The 27,669-nt window shown below is 37.5% G+C and overlaps 1 protein-coding gene and 1 non-coding gene across 7 annotated transcripts in view; both read left to right on the forward strand.

The window, feature by feature from the left end:
* The window catches only part of TMEM150C (transmembrane protein 150C), an 81,786-nt gene that overhangs the window by 31,730 nt on the left and 22,387 nt on the right, over positions 1-27,669 (forward strand). For all 6 annotated transcript variants that reach the window (XM_060147186.1, XM_060147189.1, XM_060147187.1 and 3 more), the window contains one exon: positions 26,527-26,616. In XM_060147186.1, the coding sequence (XP_060003169.1) occupies positions 26,537-26,616 (80 nt within the window). In that variant the 5' untranslated portion in view covers positions 26,527-26,536. The remainder of the gene's footprint in view (positions 1-26,526; positions 26,617-27,669) is intronic.
* Positions 22,886-23,029, forward strand: LOC132520132 (U4 spliceosomal RNA). The gene has a single exon (XR_009540494.1). It is a non-coding gene; the product is annotated as a U4 spliceosomal RNA (small nuclear RNA).

Below are 27,669 nucleotides of genomic sequence, written 5' to 3' on the forward strand. Positions count from 1 at the left end.
ATATTTGTCAGGACAGAGGGTCATGCAATTGCTGTTACCAACAGCTGCATCGTCATCATAGACCTGGGAGGTCAGATCATTGAGTTCCTCAAGTTGTCTAATCCTGATGGTGTTATCACTGATGTGTGTGTGGCTGCCCAAAGGTATTTAAAACGCTTAAGAGGAAACAGCATGCTGAAAAAGTTAGTCAAGGACTGAAAAATTCCCCCAGCAGAGATTTCCAGAGGCCAAGATTTAACCAACCAAACAACTCAAATGGATTATAATCAGATTCAGACTTTACCTTTCTAAGTCAATCTACATTTCTATTTTGAGTGATTTATGTAGCACAACATGATGTATTGACAATCACATATTCTCATGATTACTTAGGACAGGATGAATGTGAGGATGTTTTATTTCAGGAGGTGGTGCTGCAGGTGAGTTTTCACCTGAGTTAGGCCTCTACATGCTGTGGGCAATCGGGTAATTTAATAAGAGACATTTCTATGGAAAGAAAAGGAAAACAAAGGGTAATAGTTTCAGCAGATTATACATTCAGTTTCTGAATTTGGAGAACAGCTAGTTGAGAAAATTTCTAGTTTTGAGTTCGGAGCATCTCTAGCAGATGGAATGAGGATGGCAGTCTCAGTCTGATGGATTTCCCTGGTTTGCAGTTTGACTGTCTTTGATGAAGTCATCAGGTATTCTATTGAACTTTCTTGAGTGGCCCATATAGCAACAGGCATGAAGGTTCCATATGTGATTTACTGTATGTATTTCTCTGAAGTTTAAAGTAGATAACAAAACCTCAAAGACAATGAACTGGACCAGAATCTGAGAATAGGTATGCTACAGTTTTCTATTGAGATACAATTTTTATAGTAACCCATTTTTATCAAAAATATTTACAGTGGGGCTTCCCTGGTGGCATAGTGGTTGGGAGTCCACCTGCCGATGCAGGGGACGTGGGTTCGTGCCCCGGCCCGGGAGGATCCCACATGCCGTGGAGCGGCTGGGCCCGTGAGCCATGGCCACTGAGCCTGCGCGTCCGGAGCCTGTGCTCTGCAACGGGAGAAGCCACAACAGTGAGAGGCCCACGTACCGCAAAAAAAAAAAAAAAAAATTTACAGTGAAACTAATTTGTTTGTAAAACAAAATAATAAGTCTAGTCTTATTATTTACATAAATGTAGTAACAATAATAATTCTATGCAATTCTCAAATATGACATTTCAGCCGAAGTTTTGGTAATATTCAAGGGGCTTTACTGATAAAGTCAACCTTAGGTCTTTAACGTTGTCTGGTAATAAGGAATCTCAGATTAGATCTTTAAAGTCTATTTAGGATAAGAAGCCAAGCTAAGGACTTGTCTAGTTGTGTCCTGTTACAAGGAGAACAGATTCTTATTGAGCTTATACAAATACATATATTGTCATGAAAAATAAAAATATTTAATAAGGGTTTCTGAATTCTGGGGGAATCGAATAGTGAGAAAAAGAGAAATGTTTCAACTTTTGTTTACAAAAGTATACTTTATCAAATTGCTGTAAGGTATAAATAGTTTTTTTAAAAGAGAGGAGGAAAGAGGCTCTTTAAATCTGTAAAACAAATCATTAAAGAAGCAGCAATGTTTTCAATGAAGTCATAAAAATTGTAGTCATCTTCATCAGTTCATTCAGTCTCCTGTAATTAATTTTTGTTTTGCTTCATCTTGGGTTTGAAGCTTTATGAATCTATCAGTTTTCCATTAGCATTTAGAAATTCTTACTCAGTTCAGTAGTATGATGTTAAAGTTGCCAGCGTCTTGGCCTTGAATCTCTTTGAAGATAAAGAGATTTTTGCCTGTAGTTGATTGTAAATGCTTTCAGAGAAGAATGAAGAGTAAAACAATAACTATCTGTGAGTGACAAAAGACTTAAATAGCCATCATTAAAGATCTGGTGAGGGAAAGTTCACCTAAAATGATGCAACTGAGAAGCAAATTGTTATTTTTGTGATACACAAGATTGTAAAATAATAACTGGAATTATGACTGATAGTATTATACCAGGACACATCAGATTTTTAGGAATTTTGTATAATTTCTGGAGCACTTATATAACCATGTAAATATAATCTAAAAAGGTTAAACATTACTTTTTATTTGACCTTGTTTCCCATGTAATTTAACATATCAAATAAGCCTAAATAAATTAACATTTTTCTTTTATAAGGAGAGAGAACAAATCTTTTGAGATCTTCCCTGGGCCCTCTGGAAAATCCCAAATTTAGTTTGAGGTCAAAAAGACCTCATTCAGAATTTGATTTGGGGAAGTTTGTCCAAAATGTCAAACAGTTTAAAACACTTGATCAAATAGGATCACAGGTCACTGTGAAACAATACCTAGTTATACATTCAACCAAAGTGACAATTAAAAGATTTCAAAGGCTAATAGAGAAAGTTATATAGTTGGAAAAAACCTTAGCTCTTTTAATATGGAAAACTCAGTTTTCTTAATCAAAGACATGATAAAGACAACGTGAAGCCCCAGAAATTATTTTGATAAAACACAGAGTCTTTGTTTTCTAGGCAGCTTACTTTAAGGGTAAAGAAAAAGCTTGGAGAAGCTTATCAAGAGCAGACCAATGGTCCAATAAGTTTTAGTTTTACATAAGGACACTACTTATTAAAGCTTATTTTTTAAAATCCTTATAACAAAACCATTCAATTTTAGCCAGCTTTGACTTCACAACATAAAATTTCTTTTCCACAAACGTGTAACTTTCTATATCCATTTAGGTTTTGTCTTATTCTTTTCCTTTCTTAATCTGGAACAACTAGTTATTTTATTTTAGACAGCATTACTCTCTTTTTCCCTGACAAACTCATTCTATATTCCTTGCATACTCTGCATATAAAATTACATCCCATTTTCTTCCCATATTTTGTATGCAAAGTTGTTTCCCTTCACTCTTATTGTTTCTTATAGTTTTGTTTTTATGTATTGATTATAAATTTTAACCGTTAGTAAATTTTACCTTCCAGTGAAAACTGGGAAGCAGGCAATTGTGAACTGTCACATATTAGCATCCAGTAGTAGATTAGCAAATTTATATAATTTAATAATATATATATTATTATATATAATATATATAATATAATATATAATAATATATAATTATGAAAACATTCTTTTTAGAGACATGTTTTTCATAGTATAATTTTTAATGTGGTAAAAGATATTTATTAATAAACCTAAACATATTTTGTCTCTCTGTAAAAATTAAAAAACCAAAAGTAGATAAACTTATGTTTAGCAATCAGTCTCAGTATATTATCTTATTTGGATATCTAAATATTTGAATATCTAGATATCAGTGAATATCCATTATTTAGTTTAACTTAGTATAAACTTTTATCTCATTTGTTTATTTAAATTACTTTTAAAATTTACTTTTAACAATCATGCTTAGATTATACATCAAATAGCTAAACATTATCTTAAGTTATTTTTCTTGTTGACAAATTTTGTAACATAGAGATAGCATAAGCTTATGTGACAAGCAAACCCAGGTAGGAAAAGTTGTATGTTTGTATTACATTTAATGTTGACAATCCTGAAGACATGTCTGTTTTTATTAAACCAACAAACTTAAAACTAGTTTTTTTTTCCAAATTAGTTGTTCTTTTATTTAAAAATTCTTTTAAGTTTTTATACAATTTTTCAAAGTTACTTTCCGTTTACAGTTATTACAAAATGTTGACTATAGTCCCCAAGTTGTACAATACATCCTTGAATCCATCTTACACCTAATAGTTTGTACCTCCCATTTCCCCACCCCTGTGTTGCCCCTCCCCTGCCCACTGGTAACCACTAGTTTGTTCTCTCTGACTGCGTCTCCTTTTTTTTTATTATATTCACTAATTTGTTGTGTTTTTTAGATTCCACATATAAGTGATATCATACAGCATTTGTCTTATTCTGTCTGACTTATTTCACTTAGCATAATGCCCTCCAAGTCCATCCATTGCTGCAGATGGTAATATTTCATTTTTTATAGGTGAGTAGTATTGCATTGTATATGTATACCACATCTTTTTTATCCATTCATCTGTTGACAGACACTTAGGTTGCTTCCATATCTTGGCAATTGTAAATCATGCTGCTATGAACATTGGGGTGCATGTATCTTTTCAAGTTAGTGTTTATGGATTTTATACCCAGGAGTGGAAATGCTGGGTCATATGGTAGTTCTATTTTTAGTGTTTTGAGAAACCTCCATACTGTTTTCCACAGTTGCTGCAATAATTTACATTCCCACCCACAAATGTATGAGAGTTCCCTTTTTTCCACATCCTTGCCAGCATTTGTTATTTGTGTTCTTTTTGATGATAGTCATTCTGACAGGTGTGAGGTGATATCTCATTGTGGTTTTGATTTGCATTTCCCTAATAATTAGTGATGTTGAGCATCTTTTCATGTGTCTGCATTTCCTCTTTGGAAAAATGTCTATTCAGTTCTTATGCCCATTTTTTAATCTGGTTGTTTCTTTTTTTGTTGTAGAGTTGTGTGAGCTGTTTATACATGTTGGATATTAATCCCTTATCAGTCGTATCATTTGCGAATATTTTTTCCCATTCAGTAGATTGTTTTTTTCGTTTCGTCAATGCTTCCTTTGCTATGCAAAAGCTTTTAAGTTTTATTAAGTCCCATTTATTTATTTTTTCTTTTATTTCCTTTAAGAGATAGATCCAAAAACATATTGCTGCGATTTATATCAAAGAGTCTTCTGCCAATGTTTACCTCTAGGAGTTAAATTAGTTTTTATTTATCAAAGATTATCCCAGATCATGTGAACTTGAAAAACATTTGGATTAGATTTTACATTTCTGAGAGTTTTAGGAATCAATTGATATGAGCATTTATTTTTCTTTAAGTCAATTAAATAGAACTCTTAAAAATATCACATGTACATAATATACATACATACATACACGTAAACATGTAGACAGACACGAAGAGAGATCTTGTGGCCTTCATTTAAAAATTTTAGCCATGTTGGGAATTCCCTGGCAGTCCGGTGTTTAGGACTCCAAGTTTTCACTGCTGAGGGCCCAGGTGCAATCCCTGGTTGGGGAACTAAGATTCCGCAAGCCACACGGCGCGGCCAAAAATAAATAAATAAAAATTTTAGCCATGTCTTAGGTACAAGACAAAAAAATAACTGGATCCAAATTGTGTTTTGGGCCGGTGGACTCAGTTAAGATAACCTGCTCAGTTAGACAAAGTTATTTACAAAAGATTTTTTTTTGCATTCTGTAAGGATTCTTTTAGAGAAAATATTTTTGGAGTCATTTTGTCTTTTAGAAGCTTCTGCATGCCAGTCAAAGAATGCATTCCATTATCTCTGAGAGGTTTGGGATCCTCTCTTTTCCAGGGTCTCCCTTTAGGTGGACTTACCTCAGTTAAAATTTCCCCAAAGTGGCCACTGCAATTACAAATTATTCAAAAGTTCACCCATTTTTCCAGAAAGGCACAAGATCCTGGTCCCTAGTGGGTATACATATAAGAAGCAGGAGTCTTTTAAGGGAGAAGGAGGAACTTTAGATCAGGTAGACCCCCTCTCTGCCTTTAGATTCCCCAAAACAATCTATGGGGAGCCCAGTAATCCAACGGCTGCCTAAACCCCAGGGAATCACGGGTTTCTCCCCTCACAGACAGAAGCGTGACTTAGCAAGAAGCTTCAGCAAACAGAAACAGAGAGCAAGTGTGCACAATAAGGTTGGAGAACTCAGAATGCAAAGAGAGGAAAGCTCAGACCCAAGAGAGACTTAACCCCCAAACTCCAGGGTCCGCGAGAAAGCAGTGAGCGCAGTGAGCTGTGGGTCCTGACTCCTGATTGCTCACCAGCCTTGGAGTCATTGGGGTAGTCTTCTTTGGATCCCACTTCTGATGCTAGGAACTGTCAAAAGTTCGGAAAAAAGCAAAAGTAAAACCAATGAATCACTGAAGTCATCATCTAGTTTAAGTTTATTGTGCACACACCAAAAAAGACAGTTTGCAAGACAGGAGCATTCAAACCAAAACATGGAATGAGGCTCAGAGGTGTATTGCTGTATTGCTCTAAAGCAGCTTATATAGTATGGAGGCATTGGTTGTTTATTCTTCACAGCGATTGGTTACAATATTAGAATTTTCTTAAATGAAAGGGAATTGGTTAGCGATGCCTCATTATCAGTTTGGGGGAACGATTAAGTTTCACTTTTGACTTTCCCAGAGGCAGAAGCAAGAAGTGACCCAGATTGGCCTTGCTTGTCTTGCAAAATAAGCCGAATTAAGTTTTGCTTGTATAACTAAACTGATTTTGCTCAGGGAGTTTTCAAGTCTGGTCTCCATTTGTGTTTGATTTTAATGAAACAAAAAAGAGACACTTGGGAGAGACGGCATGTGTGTCCTAGGGGATGATTCCTCTGCCTCCACCCTGCCCCTCCCTTCTACTGTCAGGAACTGGGCATCATGTATGATCACATATGATCCATCTTCACAGGGAAGCAGAGATGGGCCGCAGAAGGGAGCTGGCATCTGAGCTGTGAAAGGGGCAATTGGGAGAGCATTGATTGACCTAAAGAAGTAACCCAGGACCAAGGCCAAAGCATCCTGGGTCTGGTGAAGGACACTCGAGCCTTTGGAGAACCACCAAGGGGCACAACGGCTGGGCCCAGCACACTGAGTGGTTCAGAGTTCCAGTTTCACGCCAGTCACTACTTTCTGAGAGTTGCGAAGCATGCCAGTCTCTTAGCAGGATGCTTGTAAGTCGTTGTTCAGATGTGTTACTGCTCAAAGTGCTTAATTTCATTGGTTCACTATGGAGCCACTTTTGTTGGTGATTTTGCTAATTTTGCTCTTAATTCTGCAGGCACACCCTTATGTATACCCTGTAGCCTTCTAAGTGCTTAAAATTAACATGCAGTGACATCATCTGTGGGAATGAGGATTTGAGGAAGACAGAAGAGGTTGATGATTTATGAGGTCTATTCCAGGTTGTTTTTTGTGCAAGGGAACTGTATGAAATGAGAAACTGCATTAGGTCACCTTTCACAAGGTGTGTGGAATGCCAGCTGGGTGTGGAAGACTAGGCATCAGGCAGTAAACTACATTTTATAAATCCCTGGTTTCACTGATTTTTATTCTGGTGATGTAGTGGTTCTGAGTGTTCGGGGGAGTTCAGGTTCTGAGTTGCTGATTAGTTCCTCTGGCCTTGAGAAAGATGCAGGATGATGTACAACCTTCAGTGCACATCTGAACTCCACAAAGCAACCTCTGGTCTCATATATTTCATGTGGTTTTTTGGTCCTTCCAAAGACGTCATCAGCGTAATTTCTAGGAGACAGTTTGAAGGATTTTTGTACAAGGTCATACCCTGCTTCACCAAGAGAACATTAAAAGCTTACGTTACTTTCTCTTTCACGTTCCTCACTGAATTCCTGAGCAGTCACTGTTAAGCTAGAATAAATTTGCACATTTCTACTTTCTTTTTCTGGACCACAAATGGGTGGGCACTAGTGATATTAAGACAGCAATTTATAATAAAAGACTTCCAATTATTGAGCTCTTGCCATATACTTATCAAAGAGCCTTATGTGTTTTAACTTCCTTAATCCTCATGGCAGCCCTAGGAAGTAGGTATTATTATGATCCCATTCTATAGATGAGAAAATTGAGGCTTAGAGAGGTTAAGCGATTTGCACAGCATCACCCAGCAACTCTGTGGCAGACTCTGGATCCAGGACACATGCTTAGGGATCCAGCTCTATTCTGTGTTCCCACTGTAATGGAGAGTGGAAGAATTATCATTTTGACTCTCACTTTTGATCCACTTTTGATCCACATCCACTGAGCAGCTGCCAGTTTGTTGGATGAGGAGATACAAGTTCAGTGCTTGGGGCGTGATGGTCATGTGCAGTAGTAGCCTAGCATTTTTCAGCCACATAAGATTCTACCTGAATTTCCTTCTCAGATCCCCATGTCTTGAACTTACCGAACTTACCTATCCTTTGGGGATTTCTTTTTTGCTCTTGTTTGCTTCTTGTTTGTTTCAGGCCTGTGGAGTTGGTGTCAGAGCCCAGCAAGAGAGCGCCAGCATCACGAGGAGTCGTCGTTTGTTTTGGCACTTGGAGCTGTGACTGTGGGTCAGAAGGGGTTGTTGTGATGCTGTTTCAAAGCTCTGGATCAGGGACTCCCGGGCACAAGGATTTCATTTCCAGTTAGCCTGTGGTCAGATGGCTTTATAGTCTTTTTTGTGTTTGTTTTTTGCCTTAGGGATAGGAAGGCACATGAAATAATTGCATGTGGCAAAGAGTCTAGACAAGATTCTTTAGAACTGGTGAATCGAGAATGTTAAAAGCAATGACGTCATTGTCATCTATAAAATAAAATTAATAATATTACTCAACTTTTTTATACCTCCCAGGATGCCCTGAGGATTCATTTGATTCCAGATCTATAAAATACAGCTAGCTCTTTAGGAAAAACATATGTTTGTGTATTTGTAAAGGCTTTTTGAAAATTATGTGTAAAATATTGGTCACTGCTAAGTGAGGAAGATGTCCCCTGGCCTTAATTATTTCGTGTACTTAGAGAAAACACCTAGTCACTTGGAATGCTTGGGTATCATCTGATCATCAGGGCAGGATTCTCTTAAATTGTTGTCACCTAAGAATCCATGTACTTCTTCAATAGCTCGTGGACAGAGTGACTTCATCATTTTTATGGGAAATGATGGCAGGTATCAGATAAGATATTTGGGCTGCGGTGAACAGAGTATCTGAATGTATTCGCTGTGGTAAAAGGTTCAGCTGCTGTAAAAAGAAACCCAACAACAGTGTGGCTTAAAAATGAAGTTTGTTTTCTCAAGTATCAGTCCCGGGCGGGTGTCCCATGTCAGCGGGAGAGGAGAGATTCATGACAGGCCGTGCTCAATGTAACTTCTTTCTTCTGGTCACCACTGTCTCAGCCCGTAGGAAATGAGTGTTTGAGAGACGTATGTGCCGGGACAGGAAGTGGCACCCATCTCTTCTACTCACATTCCATTGGCAGGAATTCAGTCCCAGTGCTACTTCACATGCAGAGGAGGCTGGGCAGCCAAATGATGCCTAGCTATTCTTTTAACACAGGGGAAGAAGGGGAAAGTGGATTTTCATAGACAGCTAGCTAACAATCTTTTTAAATTTTTATTGAAATATAGTTGATTTATAATGTTGTGTTAGTTTCAGGTGTACAGCAAAGTGACTCAGATATATATATAGATTCTTTTCCACTATAGGTTATTATAAGATATTGAATATAGTTCCCTGAGCTATACAATAGGTTATTTATTTTATATACAGTAGTGTGTACATGTTAATCCCAAACTCCTAATTTTTGCCTCCCCCTCTTCCCCTTTGGTAACAATAAGTTTGTTTTCTATGTCTGTGAGTCTCTGTTTTGTAAATAAGTTCATTTGTATCATTTATTTAGATTCCACATATAAGTGATATCATATGGTATTTGTCTTTCTCTGTCTTATACTTCACTTAGTATAATAATCTCTAGGTTCATTCATGTTGCTGCAAATGGCACTGTTTCATTCTTTTTTATGGATGAATTAATTTTCCATTGTATATATATACCACATCTTCTTTATCCATTCATGTGTTGATGGACACTTAGGTTAACAGTCATATGATTTTGTCTCTGTCTGGCATACTTCACTTAGTATGATAATCTCTAGGTCCCTCCATGTTGCTGCAATGGCATTATTTCATTCTTTTTTATGGCTGAGTAATATTTCATTATATATATATACATACCACATCTTCTTTATCCATTCCTCTGTTGATGGACATTTAGGTTGCTTCATGTCTTGACTATTGTAAATATTACTGCAGTGAACATTGGGGTGCATGTATCTTTTTGAATTATGGTTTTCTCTGAATATATGCCCAGGAGTGGGATTGCAAGATCATGTGGTAACTCTATTTTTACTTTTTTAAGGAACCTCCATACTGTTTTCCATAGTGGCTGCACCAGTTTACACTCCCACCAACAGTGTAAGAGCGTTCACTTTTCTCCATACCCTCTCCAGCAGTTATTATTTGTAGACTTATTAATGATGGCCATTTTGACCAGAGTGAGGTGATACCTCACTGTAGTTTTGATTTCAATTTCTCTAATAATTAGCAATGTTAAGTATCTTTTTTGTGTGTGCTTTTTAAAAATTTATTTTATTTTTAATAGATCTTTATTAGAGTATATTTGCTTCACAATACTGTGTTAGTTTCTGTTGCACAACAAAGCGAATCAGCCATATGCACACGTGAGTCCCCATATCCTCTTCCTCTTGAGCCTCCGTCACATCCTTCCTACCCCACCCCTCTAGGGCACTGCAAAGCACTGAGCCGATCTCACTGTGCTATGCTGCTGCTTCCCACCAGCCAACTATTTTATATTCAGTAGTGTATACGTGTTGATGCTACTCTCACTTCGCCCCAGCTTCCCCCTCCCACCCCATGTCCTCAAGTCCATTCAGGGCAGAGTTATTCCTGCCCTGCAACTAGTTCATCAGTACCTTTTTTTTTTTAAGATTCCATATATATGCATTAGCATATGGTATTTGTTTTTATATTTTATAACAGCTTTATTGGAGTATAATTACTTTACAATGGTGTGTTTGTTTCTGCTTTATAACAAAGTGAGTCAGCTATATGTATACATATATCCCCATATCCCCTCCCTCTTGCGTCTCCCTCCCACCCTCCCTATCCTACCCCTCTAGATGGACACAAAGCACCGAGCTGATCTCCCTGTGCTATGCGGCTGCTTCCCACTAGCTATCTGTTTTACATTTGGTAGTGTATATATGTCCATGCCACTCTCTCACTTCGTCCCAGCTTACCCTTCCCCCTCCCCGTGTCCTCAAGTCCATTCTCTACGTCTGCGTCTTTATTCCTGTCCTGACCCTACGTTCTTCAGAACCGTTTTTTTTTTTTTAGGTTCCATATTTATGTATTAGCATACGGTATTTGTTTTTCTCTTTCTGACTTACTTCATTCTGTATCACAGTCTCTAGGTCGATCCACCTCACTACAAATAACTCAATTTCATTTCTTTTTATGGCTGAGTAATATTGCATTGTATATATGTGCCACATCTTTTTTATCCATTCATCTGTTGATGGACATTTAGGTTGCTTCTGTGTCCTGGCTATTGTAAATAGTGCTGCAATGAACATTGTGGTACATGTCTCTTTTTCAATTATGGTTTTCTCAGGGTATGTGCCCAGTAGTGGGATTGCTGGGTCATATGGTAGTTCTATTTTTAGTTTTTTAAGGAACCTCCATACTGTTTTCCATAGTGGTTGTATCAATTTACATTCCCACCAACAATGCAGGAGGGTTCCTTTTTCACCACACCCTTTCCAGCATTTATTGTTTCTAGACATTTTGATAATGGCCATTCTGACTGGCGTGAGGTGATACCTCATTGTAGTTTTGATTTGCATTTCTCTAATGATTAGTGATGTTGAGCATCTTTTCATGCGCCTCTTGGCCATCTGTATGTCTTCCTTGGAGAAATGTCTATTTAGGTCATCTGCCCATTTTTTAACTGGATTGTTTGTTTTTTTGATATTGAGCTCCATGAGCTGTTTGTATATTTTGGAGATTAATCCTTTGTCTGTTGTTTCATTTGCAAATATTTTCTCCTATTCTGAGGGTTGTCTTTTTGTCTTATTTATGGTTTCCTTTGCTGTGCAAAAGCTTTTAAGTTTAATTAAGTCCCATTTCTTTATTTTTGTTTTTATTTCCATCACTCTAGGAGGTGGGTCAAAAAAGATCTTGCTGTGGTTTATGTCAAAGAGTGGTTTTTCCTATGTTTTCCTCTAAGAGTTTTATAGTGTCTTGTCTTACATTTAAGTCTTTACTCCATTTGGAGTTTATTTTTGTGTATAGTGTTAGGTAGTGTTCTAATTTCATTCTTTTACATGTAGCTGTCCAGTTTTTCCAACACCACTTATTGAAGAGGCTGTCTTTTCTCCATTGTATGTTCTTGCCTCCTTTGTTATAAATTAGGTTCCCATATGTGTGTGGGTTTATCTCTGGGCATTCTATCTTATACCATTGACTATATTTCTGTTTTTGTGCCAGTACCATACTGTCTTGATTACTGTAGCTTTGTGGTATAGTTTGGAGTTGGGGAGCCTGATTTCTCCAACTCCATTTTTCTTTCTCAAGATTGCTTTTACTATTCGGGGTCTTTTGTGTTTCCATACGAATTGTAAAAATTTTTGTTCTAATTCTGTGAAGAATGCCATTGGTAGTTTGATAGGGATTGCACTGAATCTGTAGATTGCTTTGGGTAGTATAGTCATTTTCACAATATTGATTCTTCCAATCCAAGAACATGGTATATTTCTCCATCTGTATGTGTCATCTTTGATTTCTTTCATCAGTGTTTTATAGTTTTCTGAGTACAAGTCTTTTGCCTCCTTAAGCAGGTTTATTCCAAGGTATTTTATTCTTTTTGTTGCAGTGGTAAATGGGAGTGTTTCCTTAATTTCTCTTTCTGATTTTTTGTTGTTGGTGTATAGGAATGCCAGAGATTTCTGTGCATTAATTTTGTATCCTGAAACCTTACCAAATTCATTGATTAGTTCTAGTAGTTTTCTGGTGACATCTTTAGTATTTTCTATACTATGTATAGTATCATATCATCGGCAAACAGTGACAGTTTTACTTCTTTTCCAATTTGTATTCCTTTTATTTCTTTTTCTTCTCTGATTGCTGTGGCTAGGACTTCCAAAACTATGTTGAATAAGAGTGGTGAGGATGGACATCCTTGTCTTGTTCCTGATCTTAGTGGAAATGCTTTCAGTTTTTCACCATTGTGTATGATGCGTGCTGTGAGTTTGTCATATATGGCCTTTATTATGTTGACGTAGGTTCCCTCTATGCCCATTTTCTGGAGAGTTTTTATCATAAATGGGTGTTGCATTTTGTCAAAAGCTTTTTCTGCATCTGTTGAGATGATCATATGGTTTTTATTACTTAATTTGTTAATGTGGTGTATCACATTGGTTGATTTGCATATATTGAAGAATCCTTGCATCCCTAGGATAAATCCCACTTGATCATGGTGTACGATCCTTTTAATGTGCTGTTGGGTTCTGTTTGCTAGTATTTTGTTCAGGATTTTTGCATCTATGTTCATCAGTGATATTGGTCTATGATTTTCTATTTTGTGATATCTTTTTCTCGTTTTGGTATCAGGGTGATGGTGGCTTCACAGAATGAATTTGGGAGTGTTTCTCCCTCTGCAGTTTTTTACAAGAGTTTGAGAAGGATTGGTGTTAGCTCTTCTCTAAATGTTTGATAGAGTTTGCCTGTGAAGCCATCTTGTCCTGGGCTTTTCTTTGTTGGGAGCTTTTTAATCATGGCTTCAATTTCATTACTTGTGATAAGTCTGTTTATATTTTCTAATTCTTCCTGGTTCAGTCTTAGAAAATTGTACCTTTCCAAGAATTTATCCATTTCTTCATGGTTGCCCATTTTATTGGCGTATAGTTATTTGTAGTAGTCTCTTACAATCCTTTGTATTTCTGCTGTGTCAGTTGTTACTTCTCCTTTTTCATTTCTAGTTTTATTGCTTTGCGTCCTCTCCCTTTTTTTCTTGATGAGTCTGGCTAAAGGTTTATCAATTTTGTTTATCCTCTCAAAGAACCAGCTTTTAGTTTTATTGATCTTTGCTACTGTTTTCTTCATTTCTATTTCATTTACTTCTGCTCTGATCTTTATGATTTCTTTCCTTCTACTTTGGGTTTTCTTTGTTCTTCTTTCTCTAGTTGTTTTAAGTGTAGGGTTAGATTGTTTATTTGAGATTTTTCTTGTTTCTTGAGGTGAGATTGTATTGCTATATACTTCCCTCTTAGAACTGCTTTTGCTGCATCCCATAGGTTTTGGGTCGTCATGTTTTCATTGTCATTTGTTTCTATGTATTTTTTAATTCCTTCTTTGATTTCTTCAGTGATCTCTTGGTTATTTAGTAGCGCACTGTTTAGCCTCCATGTATTTGTGTTTTCTACAGTATTTTTTCCTGTAATTGATTTCTAGTCTCATAGCATTGTGGTCAGAAAAGATGCTTGATACAATTTCAATTTTCTTAATTTTTCTGAGGCTTGATTTGTGACCCAAGATGTGATCTATCCTGGAGAATGTTCCATGTGCACTTGAGAAGAAAGTGTATTCTGCCACTTTTGGGTGGAATGTTCTATAAATATCAATTAGATCTATCTGGTCTGTTGTGTCATTTAAAGCTTGTGTTTCCTTATTTATTTTCTGTTTGGATGATCTGTCCATTGGTGTAAGTGGGGTGTTAAAGTCCCCTACTATTATTGTGTTACTGTCGATTTCTCCTTTCATGGTTGTTAGCAGTTGCCTTATGTATTAAGGTGCTCCTATGTTGGATGCATAAACATTTATAATTGTTATATCTTCTTCTTGGATTGATCCTTTGATCATTACGTAGTGTCCTTCTTTGTCTCTTGTAACGGTCTTTATTTTAAAGTCTGTTTTATCTGATACAAGTCTTGCTACTCCAGCTTTCTTTTGATTTCCATTTGCATGGAATATCTTTTTCCATCCCTTCACTTTCAGTCTGTACGTGTCCCTAGGTCTGAAGTGGGTCTCTTGTAGGTAGCATATATATGGGTCTTGTTTTTGTATCCATTCAGCCAGTCTGTGTCTTTTGGTTGGGGCATTTAATCCATTTACATTCAAGGTTATTATCGTATATATGTTCCTATTACCATTTTCTTAATTATTTTGTGTTTGTTTTTGTGGGTCTTTTTCTTCTCTTTTGTTTCCCACCTAGAGAACTTCTTTAGCTTTCTTGTAAATCTGGTTTGGTTGTGATGAATTTCTCTTAGCTTTTGTTTGTCTGAAAAGCTTTTGACTTCTCCATCAGATCTGAATGAGATCCTTGCCGGGTAGAGTAAGCTTGGCTGTAGATTTTTCTCTTTCATCACTTTAAGTATATCCTGCCACTCCCTTCTGGCCTGCAGAGTTTCTGCTGAAAAATCAGCTGATAACCTTATGGGGATTCCTTTGTATGTTCTTTTTGGTTTTTCCCTTGCTGCTTTTAATATTTTTTCTTTGAATTTAATTTTTGTTAGTTTGATTAATATGTGTCTTGGTGTTTGTTTCCTAGGGTTTATCCTGTATGGGACTCTCTGTGCTTCCTGGACTTGGGTGACTATTTCCTTTCCCATGTTAGGAAAGTTTTCAACTGTAATCTCTTCAAATGTTTTCTCAGACCCTTTCTTTCTCTCTTCCTCTTCTGGGACACCTGTAGTTTGAATGTTGGTGTGTTTAGTGTTATCCAGAGGTCTCTGAGATTTTCTTCAATTCTTTTCATTCTTTTTTCTTTTTCCTGTTCCTTAGCAGTTATTTCCACCATTTTGTCTTTGAGCTCACTTATTCATTCTTCTGCTTCAGTTATTCTGTTATTGATCCCTTCTAGTGATTTTTCATTTCAGTTATTGTGTTGTTCATCTCTGTTTGTTCTTTAGTTCTTCTAGATTTTTAAGTATGTTTTCATGTGTCTTTTGGCCTGTATGTCTTCTTTGGAGAAATGTCTGTTTAGATCTTCTGTGACATTTTTCTTGTGTCCTTTTTTTTTAAATTGTGGTAAAATATCATATAAAAGTTACCATTTTAAGTGTATAATTTAGTGGCATTAAGTACCTTCACATTGTTTTGCAACCATCACCTTCATCCATCTCCAGAACTCTTCTCATCTTGCAAACTCTGTAGCCATTAAACACTAACTCCCTATCCCCTTTTCCCCCCAGCCCCTAACAACCACCATTCTACTTTCCAACTCAATAAAGTTGATTACTCTAGGTACCTCATATAAGTGGAATCACACAGTATTTGTCCTTCTGTGACTGGCTTATTTCACCTAGCATTATGTCCTCAAAATGTCCATGTTGTATAGTATGTCAGAATTTCCTTCCTCTTTAGGCTGAATAATACTCCATTGTATGTTTACACCACATTTTGTTTAGCCATCCATTGATGGACACTGATTGCTTCCACCTTTTAGCTACCTTGAAAAATGCTGCTGTGAACAGGGGTGTGCAAATATCTCTGAGTCTCTGCTTTCAGTCCTTATGGGTGTGTATCCAGAAATGTGTTACTGGCCCGTATGGTAATTCTATGTTTAATTTTTTGGGGAACTACCACACTGTTTTCCATAGCAGCTGCCCTATTTTACATTCCTGCCAATACTACACAAAGGTTCCAGTTTCTCTCCATCCTCACCAACATTTGTTATTTTCTGGGGTTTTTTTGGTTTTGGTTTTGATTTTGATAATAGACATCCTAATCAGTGTCATGTGGTACATCTTTTTTTGATGATGTAGGTTTCTAAAATTATTTTTCTATTATGGTAAAATATATATAAAATAAGATGTACCATTTTAACCATTTTTAAGTATATAATTCAGAGGCAGTGATTACATTGACAATGTTTTATAACCATCACCACTCTATTTCTAAAATTCTTTCATCGCCCCATGGATGAAGTTTTTAAAAGTGAATTTTAGACACTATGACAGTTAATCCCCAAATATCAGTGTGCATCTCTAGAAAATAGATACCTTTTCCTATATAATACAATATTTTTATTGTAAGAGCCTTCACTTACATTCCATTGGACAGAACTTACACACAGGGCCACACTCACTTGAAAGGGAGGCTGCTAATTATAGTGTAGTTGAGCAGCCACTTGCCCAGTTATAATGGAAGAAGGGAGAGCAGATTTTGATGCTATACCAACCTACAGTAATAAAGCAATGAAGACTTAATTGGTTCACATTACAAGAAGTTTGGGAGCTGGTGATATCGGGAATTTAGTACAGTGTCTAATGAATGATATTATCAAGGAGTCAGTTCTTTCCATCTGCTACTCTGCCATCCTTAGTATTTTGGCTTTGGGTCCTTGTGTTTGTTGTCTCATGGTTACATGATGGCTGCCATAGCACTAGGTATCATACTTTCACAACAGCATCCCAAGGGGGAAAGGAGAAGAGTGGGCAGAAAAGAGGCTTTCCGTTTCATCTCATTGGCCAGGTGCAAGGGAGTCTGGAAAGATATTTGTCTAAGGAAAATGAGATAGCTATAATTGACTTATACTGGCCATGACTTATACTCTTGGGCCGAACACATTGCTGTGCTGGGTAAAACTAGATTCTGTTAGCTAAGAAAAAGAGGAGAAATGATTTTTGAGTTGGCAATTATATTTGTCATATGTGGGAAATATTTTTATTATTGAAGGTATAAATGGACTCTGAGGAGGATCTTGGCATAGAAATTCTAAGAGGTTAATATTGAATTGAAATACTGGAAGAAGGGACTTCCTTCTGGGATTATTCCGTGAATGGTGTGAGGACAGTATGTTCCATCTATTTCTGAGAAAAAGAATCATTTGGGCCACTAGCGTGAATGGATCCCTATAAGTCATTTGTCGACTGAATGAAAGCGATTGATTTTAGAAATCAAGTGCCCATTGAAGAAAAACCAGTCACCATTCGTTCTACATAGAAACTATCATATTCCTTTGGAGATGGTAATATTTTAAAGAATTCCGTTATTAATTAGTATATTGTTTCTTTCCAGTGCTTGTGGAAATTATTTTGGCTCAAAATTGACCTCATAGCTTGAATAGTATTGTTTATATCTGTATGATTAAAGGAAGTCATATATTTTTATATGACACCAAGTCACTCAAGCTATCATGCTTTCCCAAACTTAGGATTTTGAAAGCAAAATTTTAACCATCAGCATATTGAGTTTGCTGTATTGAAGATCTCTATGCTGACTTACATCTGAGACCCTGTAAACATTTTAGGGCTGAAACAAAACAAAACAAATAGTCCTTGTCTTTACCATCTGTAATTGTAAATGAATTACAAAATAACTCACGCTCTCCACATTTGTCTATGATACACGTGGAAAATAACTCGAGATTCCCAGAAGGTTAAAAAAAAATCAAGGGTGCTCTTGGTCCATAGACACTGCAACAATCCTGGTCATTAGTGGGTGACTCGTTAATCTTTCCTGCTCCATGCCAGCTGGCCCTGGGAGCAGAATGAAAAATTGCTTTGGTAGAGAGCTTATTTCCTGATAAATTACAAAATTTTAAGAAAGATAACTGAAGACCCCGAAGATCACTTGCAGTGGCATATAGTTAAGACTTATTGAAAAGCCATCAAATGTTAGGCACTGTTATCAGAGCCTTAAATGTATTTTCAACCCTCATAAAAACCCGATGAGTAGGTACTATTATTGTTCCCACTTTACTGATGAAGAAACTGAGGCACAGAGAGGACTGAAAAACCGAGATCACACAACCACTATAATAAGTGGCAGAGCTGGGATTCCAAGCCCTGGTAAGCTGGCTTCTGAGTCCATGAACTCTAGCTGCCTCTCACCACTACCCTAGGTTATACAAAATCCTTCCAATTCATAACAAGCAAATCGTTTCCAGCCCCAAAAGATATTATCTTAACTTTTGAGACATTTCACTGTCATAAGTAGTTTCTTATTAATAAAGTTTTAAAATCTGTAAATCAAGATGATCCAATGGGCTTTCTTTTTCCATTTGTTGCTTGGAGGAGTTTTACCACCACCTGAAAGAACGGAAAGTTTGTCTTCAAGGATTATTATTGGTAACAGTATGCTATATTCTTTGACTTGAGTAGCTTCATTAGATTATACTATAAGAATCATCTGTTTGGAATTTGGTGATAAAATTATGAATATATGACCTCAATTTTATCAAGACCCGTTCATGTAGTTGGAGTCAAATCACGTTTTTCAAATCACGTTCATGTAGTTGGAGTCTTGGGTGCTGAGCAAATGTGGGCTTAAGTAACGCTTTGTTTCTTTCCATGAGATTGTAAATTTTCAAATGACCAAGTGTTTCTCTTGAGCATTAAAGCTAGAAGACTTACAGAGGAACAAAAGTGTCGACAGCAGAGCCACTGCAAACGTTTGACAGTTCATTTTTCTTTCTGAGGAAGAAGGAGCGCTCAGGGAAGCAGGGAGCAGATTGAGATTTTCAGCCTTTGACTCTGAGTGCTCAGCAGTCCCCACTGTGCAGTCCCACTCCTACCACAGATTCCATGAAAGAGACTGAAGATCGCTCAAACTTTGAGAATGCTATTTACTGGAAGAAAAGAACATGCAAGAGAAATGTACAGGGGATTAGCAGTACTGGCATTCGAGGAGGATTTGACCATCTGGATAACAGCTTTGCAAATCATTTGGGTAAATGACACCATTTGGAGGGGAGTCTTCCAAACTGAGTCTAAATGCCAGAACCCTTTCGAGAAGGTTTATGCAATTCTGGCTCTTTTCCTCCTTTTGTCAGAAACGCATTAGGTGACCTTGTTCCAGATATAGTTTACCATTTGGGACATGGAAGCAATTATCCTAAGTTTTTTCCTATGAGGTATTATTGGAAGATTAATATCAATGGAGTAAATATTACACAAAAATTTTAAAAAGTATAATTCAGAATGCACAGATAAAACTATCTTAAGAGTATGGAGTAGTCCTTCCTTCTTCCCCTCTTTCTTTAAAAAGGCAAGGAAAAATGTATCCTCATAGCTGGTAGGTACCATGTTGATGCAGCTCAGGGGAAGAGTGGAACTTGTCCTTGCTTGGAAATATAAGTAAAGTTTGTGTGACACTTTCTACTGTGATAGGAAGCATTGGGCCAGTTTATTTTAATGGTGTCTGGAAGGATGGGAGAAAGAGAACCACCTCTCAGTTTTAACTTTTAATTCTTAGATAACATTGAGGCAATGAAGAGAGTTGATTGAATAGATCTATTCATTTTTTTCTTTTAGAAGTACTTCCAGTTAAACATCTGAACTTGTCAAGCCAGAACACCTTATGAACCAAACCAAATCAAACATTCATCTCCTGGCATCTCCAGAAATCCTCCTCCAGCACAGAAAGTAGAGAGTATATCAGTGTTTTTTCTATTGCAGGTTCTTTGGTTACATTATCAGCTGGGTATGCGCTAAGGAAAGACAAATAGATTATTTTGGACAAGAAAAGTATATGTAACAGAGTCCCCTTCTTTGGTTAACACAGTCCCACCAGGGAGGGAGAAGGAAATAAAAGCATCAAGATATGTCAGATGGGGTATTGGTAGGTTAACAAAACCAGAAACTGGTCCTGAAAGAGCATTTTACTTTGATTATCTGGTCTCCATGATAACTCAAAGGTGGGTAAGGAGGTGAAGTAAGTAAGGGAACTTCCCCCATCTACACACATACACCTCACTGTTCTGTTCTTAACCTCATACTCATCAGTTGACAAAAGAACCTGGCATGGTAGGGTGTATTATGGCTTAAATATATGTTCTTCATTATAAGAATCTTCTTTACTACTTATTACTAAGTCAGAAGACTGACTTAGCTCATCACCTATTTCCTGATCCTTGTTAAAGTGATTTATAAATGGTCTAGGGTCTAATACAATTGAATAAGACAATAGAAATCTATTGTTTAAAAAGACATAACCAGATCACAGATTTAAATGTAAAATTATACATCTTTTAGGAAAAAAATACAGGAGGAAATCTTCGATATTAAGGGCTAGGCAAAGAGTTCTTAGGCTTGACATCAAAATCATGATCCACAAAAGGAAAACTTGGTAAGTTAGAACTCATCAAAATTTAAAAAGACAGTCTTTTAAATAAATAGTTCTGGATACTATCAAGAAACCAGAAAATAGGGAATTCCCTGGTGGTCCAGTGGTTAGGACCCCACGCTTTCACTGCCAAAGGCCCGGGTTCAATCCCTGGTTAGTTCCCTGGTCAGGGAATTAACATTCCACAAGCTGCACAGTGTGGCCAAATAAATAAATAAATAAAATCTGACACAATCCCTGTTTAAATAAAAAAGAAGAAAAAGAAACCTGAAAATAACAAGTGTTGGTGAGGATGTGGAGAAACTGGAACCCTTGTACATCACTGGTGGGAATGTAAAATGGCGCAGCTACCATGGGGGTTCCTCAAAAACTTAAACATAAAATTACCACATGACCACCAAGTACCAGCAATTTAATTCCTAGGTATATACTCAAAAGAACTGAAAGCAGGAACATGAATAGATATTTGTGTATGTCATACATATGTTTATAGCAGCATTATTCACAATAACCAAAAGGTGGAAACAAGCCAAGTGTCCATTTACAGATGAATGGGTAAACAAAATATGGCATATACATACAGTGGTATATTATTCAGCCTTAAAAAGAAATGAAGGGCTTCCCTGGTGGCGCAGTGGTTAAGAATCTGCCTGCCAATGCAGGGGACACAGGTTTGAGCCCTGGCCCGGGAAGATCCTACATGCCATGGAGCAACTAAGCCCATGCGTCACAATTACTGAGCCTGTGCTCTAGAGCCCACGAGCCACAACTACTGAGCCCGTGTGCCACAACTGCTGAAGCCCATGTGCCTAGAGCCCGGGCTCCGCAACAAGAGAAGCTACCGCAATGAGAAGCCCGCGCACCACAACGAAGAGTAGCCCACGCTCGCCGCAACTAGAGAAAGCCGTGCACAGCAACAAAGAACCAAAGCAGCCAAAAATAAATAAGTAAAATTAATTAATTTAAAAACAAAAAGAAATGAAGTTCTGGGACTTCCCTTGTGGTCCAGTGATAAAGAATCTGCCTTCCAATGCAGGGGACACGGGTTTGATCCCTGGTTAGGGAACTAAGATCCCACATGCTGCGGGGCAACTAAGCCTGCACACCACAACTACTGAGCTTGTGCACCTCAACTACAGAAGAGAAAACCTGCAGGCCACAACTAGAGAGAAGCCCACGCGCTGCAAAGAAAGATCCCGCATGCCTCAACAAATATCCCGCATGCCGCAGCTAAGACCCAACACAGCCAAAAATAAATTAAATAAATAAATAAAATTTTAAAAAAGGAAAAGAAATGAAGTTCTGATACATGCTACATCATGGTTGAACCTCAAGAACTTTATAATAAATGAAATAAGCCAGACACAGAAAGACAAATACTGTATGATTCCACTTACATGAGGTAGCTAGAGTAGTCAAAATCATAGAAATAGAGAGTAGAATGGTGGATACCAGGGGCTGGGGGAGGAGGGAATAGAGTTATTGTTTAACGGGTATAGAGTTTCAGTTTGAGAAGATGAAAAGGTTCTGGAGATGAATAGTGGTGATGGTTGCACAACAATATGAAGGTACTTAATGCCACTGAATTGTACACTTACGATGGTTAAAATGGTAAAATTTTTACATTATGTATATTTTATCACACATACACAAAAATAATTTTTAAAAAGACCCTGTATAAGAGGATAGAGATGCTACAGACTTGAAGAAAATAAATTGCAAACTACATGTCCAAAAACAGACTAGTATCTAGAATATATGAAGAAATCTCAAACTGTTTTTTTATTCTCAACTGTAAAAAAAAAAAAAAGAAAGAAATCCAAGTTGAAAATGGGTAAAAGACAAGAATAGACATTTCACTGAAGAGAGCATACAGATGGCAAATAAGCACAGGAAAAGATGTTTAATATCACTAGCCACCAGGGAAATGCAAATTAAAACCACAATGAGATATCACTATATGACTCTCAGAATGGCTAACATAAAAAATTGTGATAGCACCAATTAACACTGATTATTTAATGATAACACCAAATAGTGATATCATCGATAGTGATAATGATGTGAAGAAACCGCATCAATCATACATTGCTGGTAGGAAAATAAAATGGTACAGCTGCTCTGCAAACAGTTTGACCAAGTCTTTAAAAACTAAACATGTATTAGCTTTGCGCAGTGGCAGTATTGTAGCCAATGAGGTTTATCCAAGGCGTGATTATTGCTAACTGAAAACTTTTCCCAGTACCCCACCACCATAACGACTTGAAATATAGTCCGCAATGGCAATTTTTGACAGTCTCTATGGAGATTGAAAGAAAAAAACTAAACATGTATTAGCAAATGACCCAGCAATTGCAATCTTGGGTGTTTATTCCAGAGAAATAGAAACTTATGTTCCGAGACTTCCCTGGTGGCGCAGTGGTTAAGAATCTGCCTGCCAGTGCAGGGGACATGGGTTCGATCCCTGGTCCAGGAAGATCCCACATGCCATGGAGAAACGAGGCCCGTGCGCCACAACTACTGAGCCTGCGCTCTAGAGCCCGCAAGCCACAACTACTGAGCCCACGCGCAGCAACTATTAAAGCCCACGCGCCTAGAGCCTGTGCTCCACAACAAGAGAAGCCTCTGCTCGGCACAACTAGAGAAAGCCCACACACAGTAGCGGAGACCCAATGCAGCCTAAATAAATAAATAAATATTTTTAAAATAGTAATAATCAATTTAAAAAAACTTATGTTCCCACAAAAACCTGTACACTAATGTTCATAGCTTCTTGATTTGCAATGGCCAAAATCTTGAAACAAACCAGATACCTTGTAAGAGGTAAATCAACACACTTGGTCCATCCATACCACGGAATACTACACAAAAATGAAAGGTACCAAACTGTTGATCAACACAAACCTTAGATGGTCTCCAGGGAATTATGATGAGTGAAAAAAAGTCAATCCTAAAGGTTGCATACTATATGATTCCATTTGTATATCATTCTTGAAATAGTAAAATTATAGAAATGGAGAACAGATTAATGGGTGCTAGAGATCATTAAGGAGGGTGCAGGGGAGGGAAGTGGGTGTGGTTATAAAAGGGCAACATTAGGGATCTTGGAGGTGTTGGAACTGTCCTGTACCTTGACTGTAGTGGTGGCCACATGAATCTACAAATGTAGTAAAATTGCATAAACTAAATACACGTGCACACACACACACACACACACACACACACACAGAAAGGAGAGCATGTAAAGCTGGTGGAATCTGAATAAAGTGAAAGGATTATATCAATGTCAGTATCTTGGTGTTGATATTGTACTGTGGTTATACAAGATGGGAAGACAGAGTGAAGGATGTATAGGATCTCTCTGTTTTCTTTCTTACAACTGCCCATGAATTTGCAGTTTTCTCTAAGGGAAAAAAAAAAAAAGCATAACCAATGTAAACTTCCTGAGGAAGCACCAAAATAGTTCCATTAGAAGCTAAATAATACAATTATCCATAGACTTACTCTTATCACCTCCCAAGGCATAGGTTAAAAAAGGGAAATTTCATCTATCATTAGGCAAGGGATACAGTATGGTTTTCTCATAATTTGTATACAAGGTTTCCCTATGAGAATTAAACTAGTAAAAATAAAACAATTTAGGGCTTCCCTGGTGGCGCAGTGGTTGAGAGTCCGCCTGCCGATGCAGGGGACACGGGTTCGTGCCCCGGTCCGGGAAGATCCCACATGCCGCGGAGCGGCTGGGCCCGTGAGCCATGGCCGCTGAGCCTGCGTGTCCGGAGCCTGTGCTCCGCAACGGAAGAGGCCACAACAGTGAGAGGCCCGTGTACCACAAAAAAAATAAAAAATAAAAAATGAAATAAAATAAAACAATTTAGGAGAGTAGCCATTAGCCACCTTAGCTGCTTCCAAAACAAAGTAAGAAAAGCAATGCATACTTAATGATAACCAGAGGGTAGAAACTTAAGAAGGTGGGCCTTCAATATATGTGTAAGAAAAAGGTATTAATTAATTTTTTGGAGCATCATCTGAAGAAAGAAACTATTATTAATACTATCAGGAAGGGAGTCTGCCCTGTTCTAGAAAAGCGGGAGCCCAGAGAAGAAAGTGTTAAGCTGTCGTGAGGGCCTGCCCTTGTCCTAACAGGTGTATTGATCTGCTTGGCAGTTAAGAGTTGGCAGGGATGCCACTTACAGAACATGTATTTATGTGTGAGGTACTTTACCTGCCTTGTCATTAATCCTCAGCACAACTCTACAAAATAGAAGTTATCTCCATCATTAAACTAAGGCTTAAGAGATGAAATAACTTGCTAGTGAAATAACTTACTAGATCACACAGCTAGTGAGTGGCTATTGTGCTTGATGCCTTGGTCTTAGAATTATCTCATTAACTCTCTTCACTCTAACTTCCTGCTTCAAAATTTTGATTTTCCATATAGACATTCCTAAAAGGGAAGCCCATGTGAATATTTAACCTTTTGGCAGTTCTGTTTTCACTGTATGTCAGTTAAGTTGACACTGTGATTTACTCACCAGCCTAGTGTGAAAATGGTTGATAGGCATGAGTTCTTCTGCAGCTGATTATTCTGGGTATATGGGAGCATTCTGTTACTGTAAAAATATAAGATACTGAACTTGGGTTAATTTCCAAGGTACCACCACCTTGTGAGGCTTCAGTCTTTGATGCCCTTCTCCCTCTCTTAGAATTCAGTCTTCATGCGGCAAGATGGGGAAATGGTGTTGCTGATTTAAGTAAATGGCTCAGGCTTACGGAGTCAGTTACAGGCAAAGAAAAAGTTGAGAACTAGGTCCCCTAACTCTTACTCCAGTGTAACCCTTTTGGCTCTACTCATCTTTTCAGAGCGCCCTATTTCAAGGGGCAGATCCAGAAAAATTGGTTTACATGCTCAGTTTACATGCCCTATTTTCTGTACTCCCTCTGCATCTTGGCTATTGGTGGAATTATTTTTGTTAGCATTATTGATAGCTTTATTATGAGCTCAATTTTCTGGACATAAATAAATGAATAGACACTGAAAAGTCATATTGTATTTGTTTAAAATGTTCATCGTTTCGACATCGTATAAACTGGGCGGCCGTGCACCACTGGCTCAGATAATAGCTTTTATATATTGCATAGACTATTACATATGAGTTATACTCATTAGACCTCAGTATTTCCACTACCTGGTATAGTACCTGGCACAAGTAGGTTGTCAATACCTGTGAACTGGATCAGATTGGATTAGACTGAATTAAATTGATTGAAAGTGGCTCTAATGTGTTTCGACTCCTAGATTCTGTAATTTATTTAACACCCCTACCCAAGTAGGTGTTTACACTACAGCATGTCTGTTCAAAGACACATTATTAGGTCAAGTTGTCTGTCCCCTGATCTGAAAGATCTACCTAATCAGGTACGTCAGTTCTGGGAACTAAGACCTTCCTGAGACCTCGCAGATTACCAGCCTGGAAGGGAAGGCTGTGTTCTCTCTCTGTTCTCAGCACTGGGAAGGGCCAGGGAGTCTCAACACATGATAGCAGATATTGCAGAGGTGCTCAGAAATGTGGCAGCGCTGGTTCAAACCCAGTAAGTGACTTTTTGAAGTTAATTGTAAAACCCCAAATAATGAGCAGTGATATTTCCTTAGAGGTGCCACTTAATCACTTTACCCTTCTCTTTGTTAGGTCACCTGCGGAAGTCACTAGGGCACTTTATTTTCTTGAAACAGGTTTTTTTCCATCTTGAAAGAGTGAGATCAATTTTTGCCTTAGTTATTAATACCTGTTCATTTTATTTCAGGGGTACAGGCATGGATGGGAAGAAATGCAGCATATGGATGTTTTTACCCCTTGTATTTACCTTATTTACTTCAGCTGGATTGTGGATAGTGTGAGTATTCTCTTATTTAAGGACTCAGGTGCAATGTAGATAAAAATGTCAAGTGTTGATAGTATGGTTGCCCCTTTGTATCTGCAGACTGCACATCCTTGGAGTCAACCAACTGCAGATCAAAATTATTCAGGAAAAAAAATTCCAGAAAGTTCCAAAAGGCAAAACTTGAATTTGCTGCTCACTGGCAACTATTTACATAGCATTTACATTGTATTTACAACTATTTATATTTTATTAGGTATTATAAATAACTTAGAGATGAAAGTATACAGGAGGATGTGCGTAGGTTACAGTTGACCCTTGAACAACAGGAGTTTGAACTGCGAGGGCCCACTTATATGTGGATTTTTTTCAATAAATACTACAGTACTGTATGGTCCATGGTTGGTTGAGTTCGAGAATATGGACCCTTGGATGTGGAACTGACTATGGGACTTGATTATCCACAGCATCTGGTGTCCACTGCTGGTCCTGGGACCAATCCCCCACATATACCGAGGGACAACTGTTCATATTCATATGAATGTATTTGTAAATACTTTAAAATAATGTTTACTAATTCAATCATGCTAAATTCCCCATTTCTCTTCCCTTCTTGTTTCACCCAAAGTAGATAATAAGAGCAAGTAATAAATTATGCAAAGCAGATGGTGAAGAATACTGGTGATGTGGACTCATTATTTGCAAGATTTGCTAATTTGACATTAACATGCTATAAAGATTCCATTCACAGTCCCGTTCATAGTCCAGTTTTTTGGTGTGTGTGACTGGGTCTGGTATGTTTATAAAATGGGTATCATTACATTAGAAGTCTTGCTTATCACAAAACATTCCCACACTTGCTTATTTCAAGTACTGTTTACTTCTAGAAAATTATTTTAGTTCCTTGCAGTTCATTAAGAAAGGTGGACACGTATTCCTGAGAAATTAGAAACTTTGAATCCTAATTTTAGTTTGCCCAAAGTTGTATGGTCTTACTTCTTTGCTTCCCGGTTTCCAGATTATAATGATTGCCATTAATTAATTGCCATTAATTTTCTTTTGAAAATT

Source organism: Lagenorhynchus albirostris, chromosome 4 (genome assembly GCF_949774975.1).
Source record: "Lagenorhynchus albirostris chromosome 4, mLagAlb1.1, whole genome shotgun sequence".
Taxonomy (NCBI): Eukaryota; Metazoa; Chordata; class Mammalia; order Artiodactyla; family Delphinidae; genus Lagenorhynchus; species Lagenorhynchus albirostris.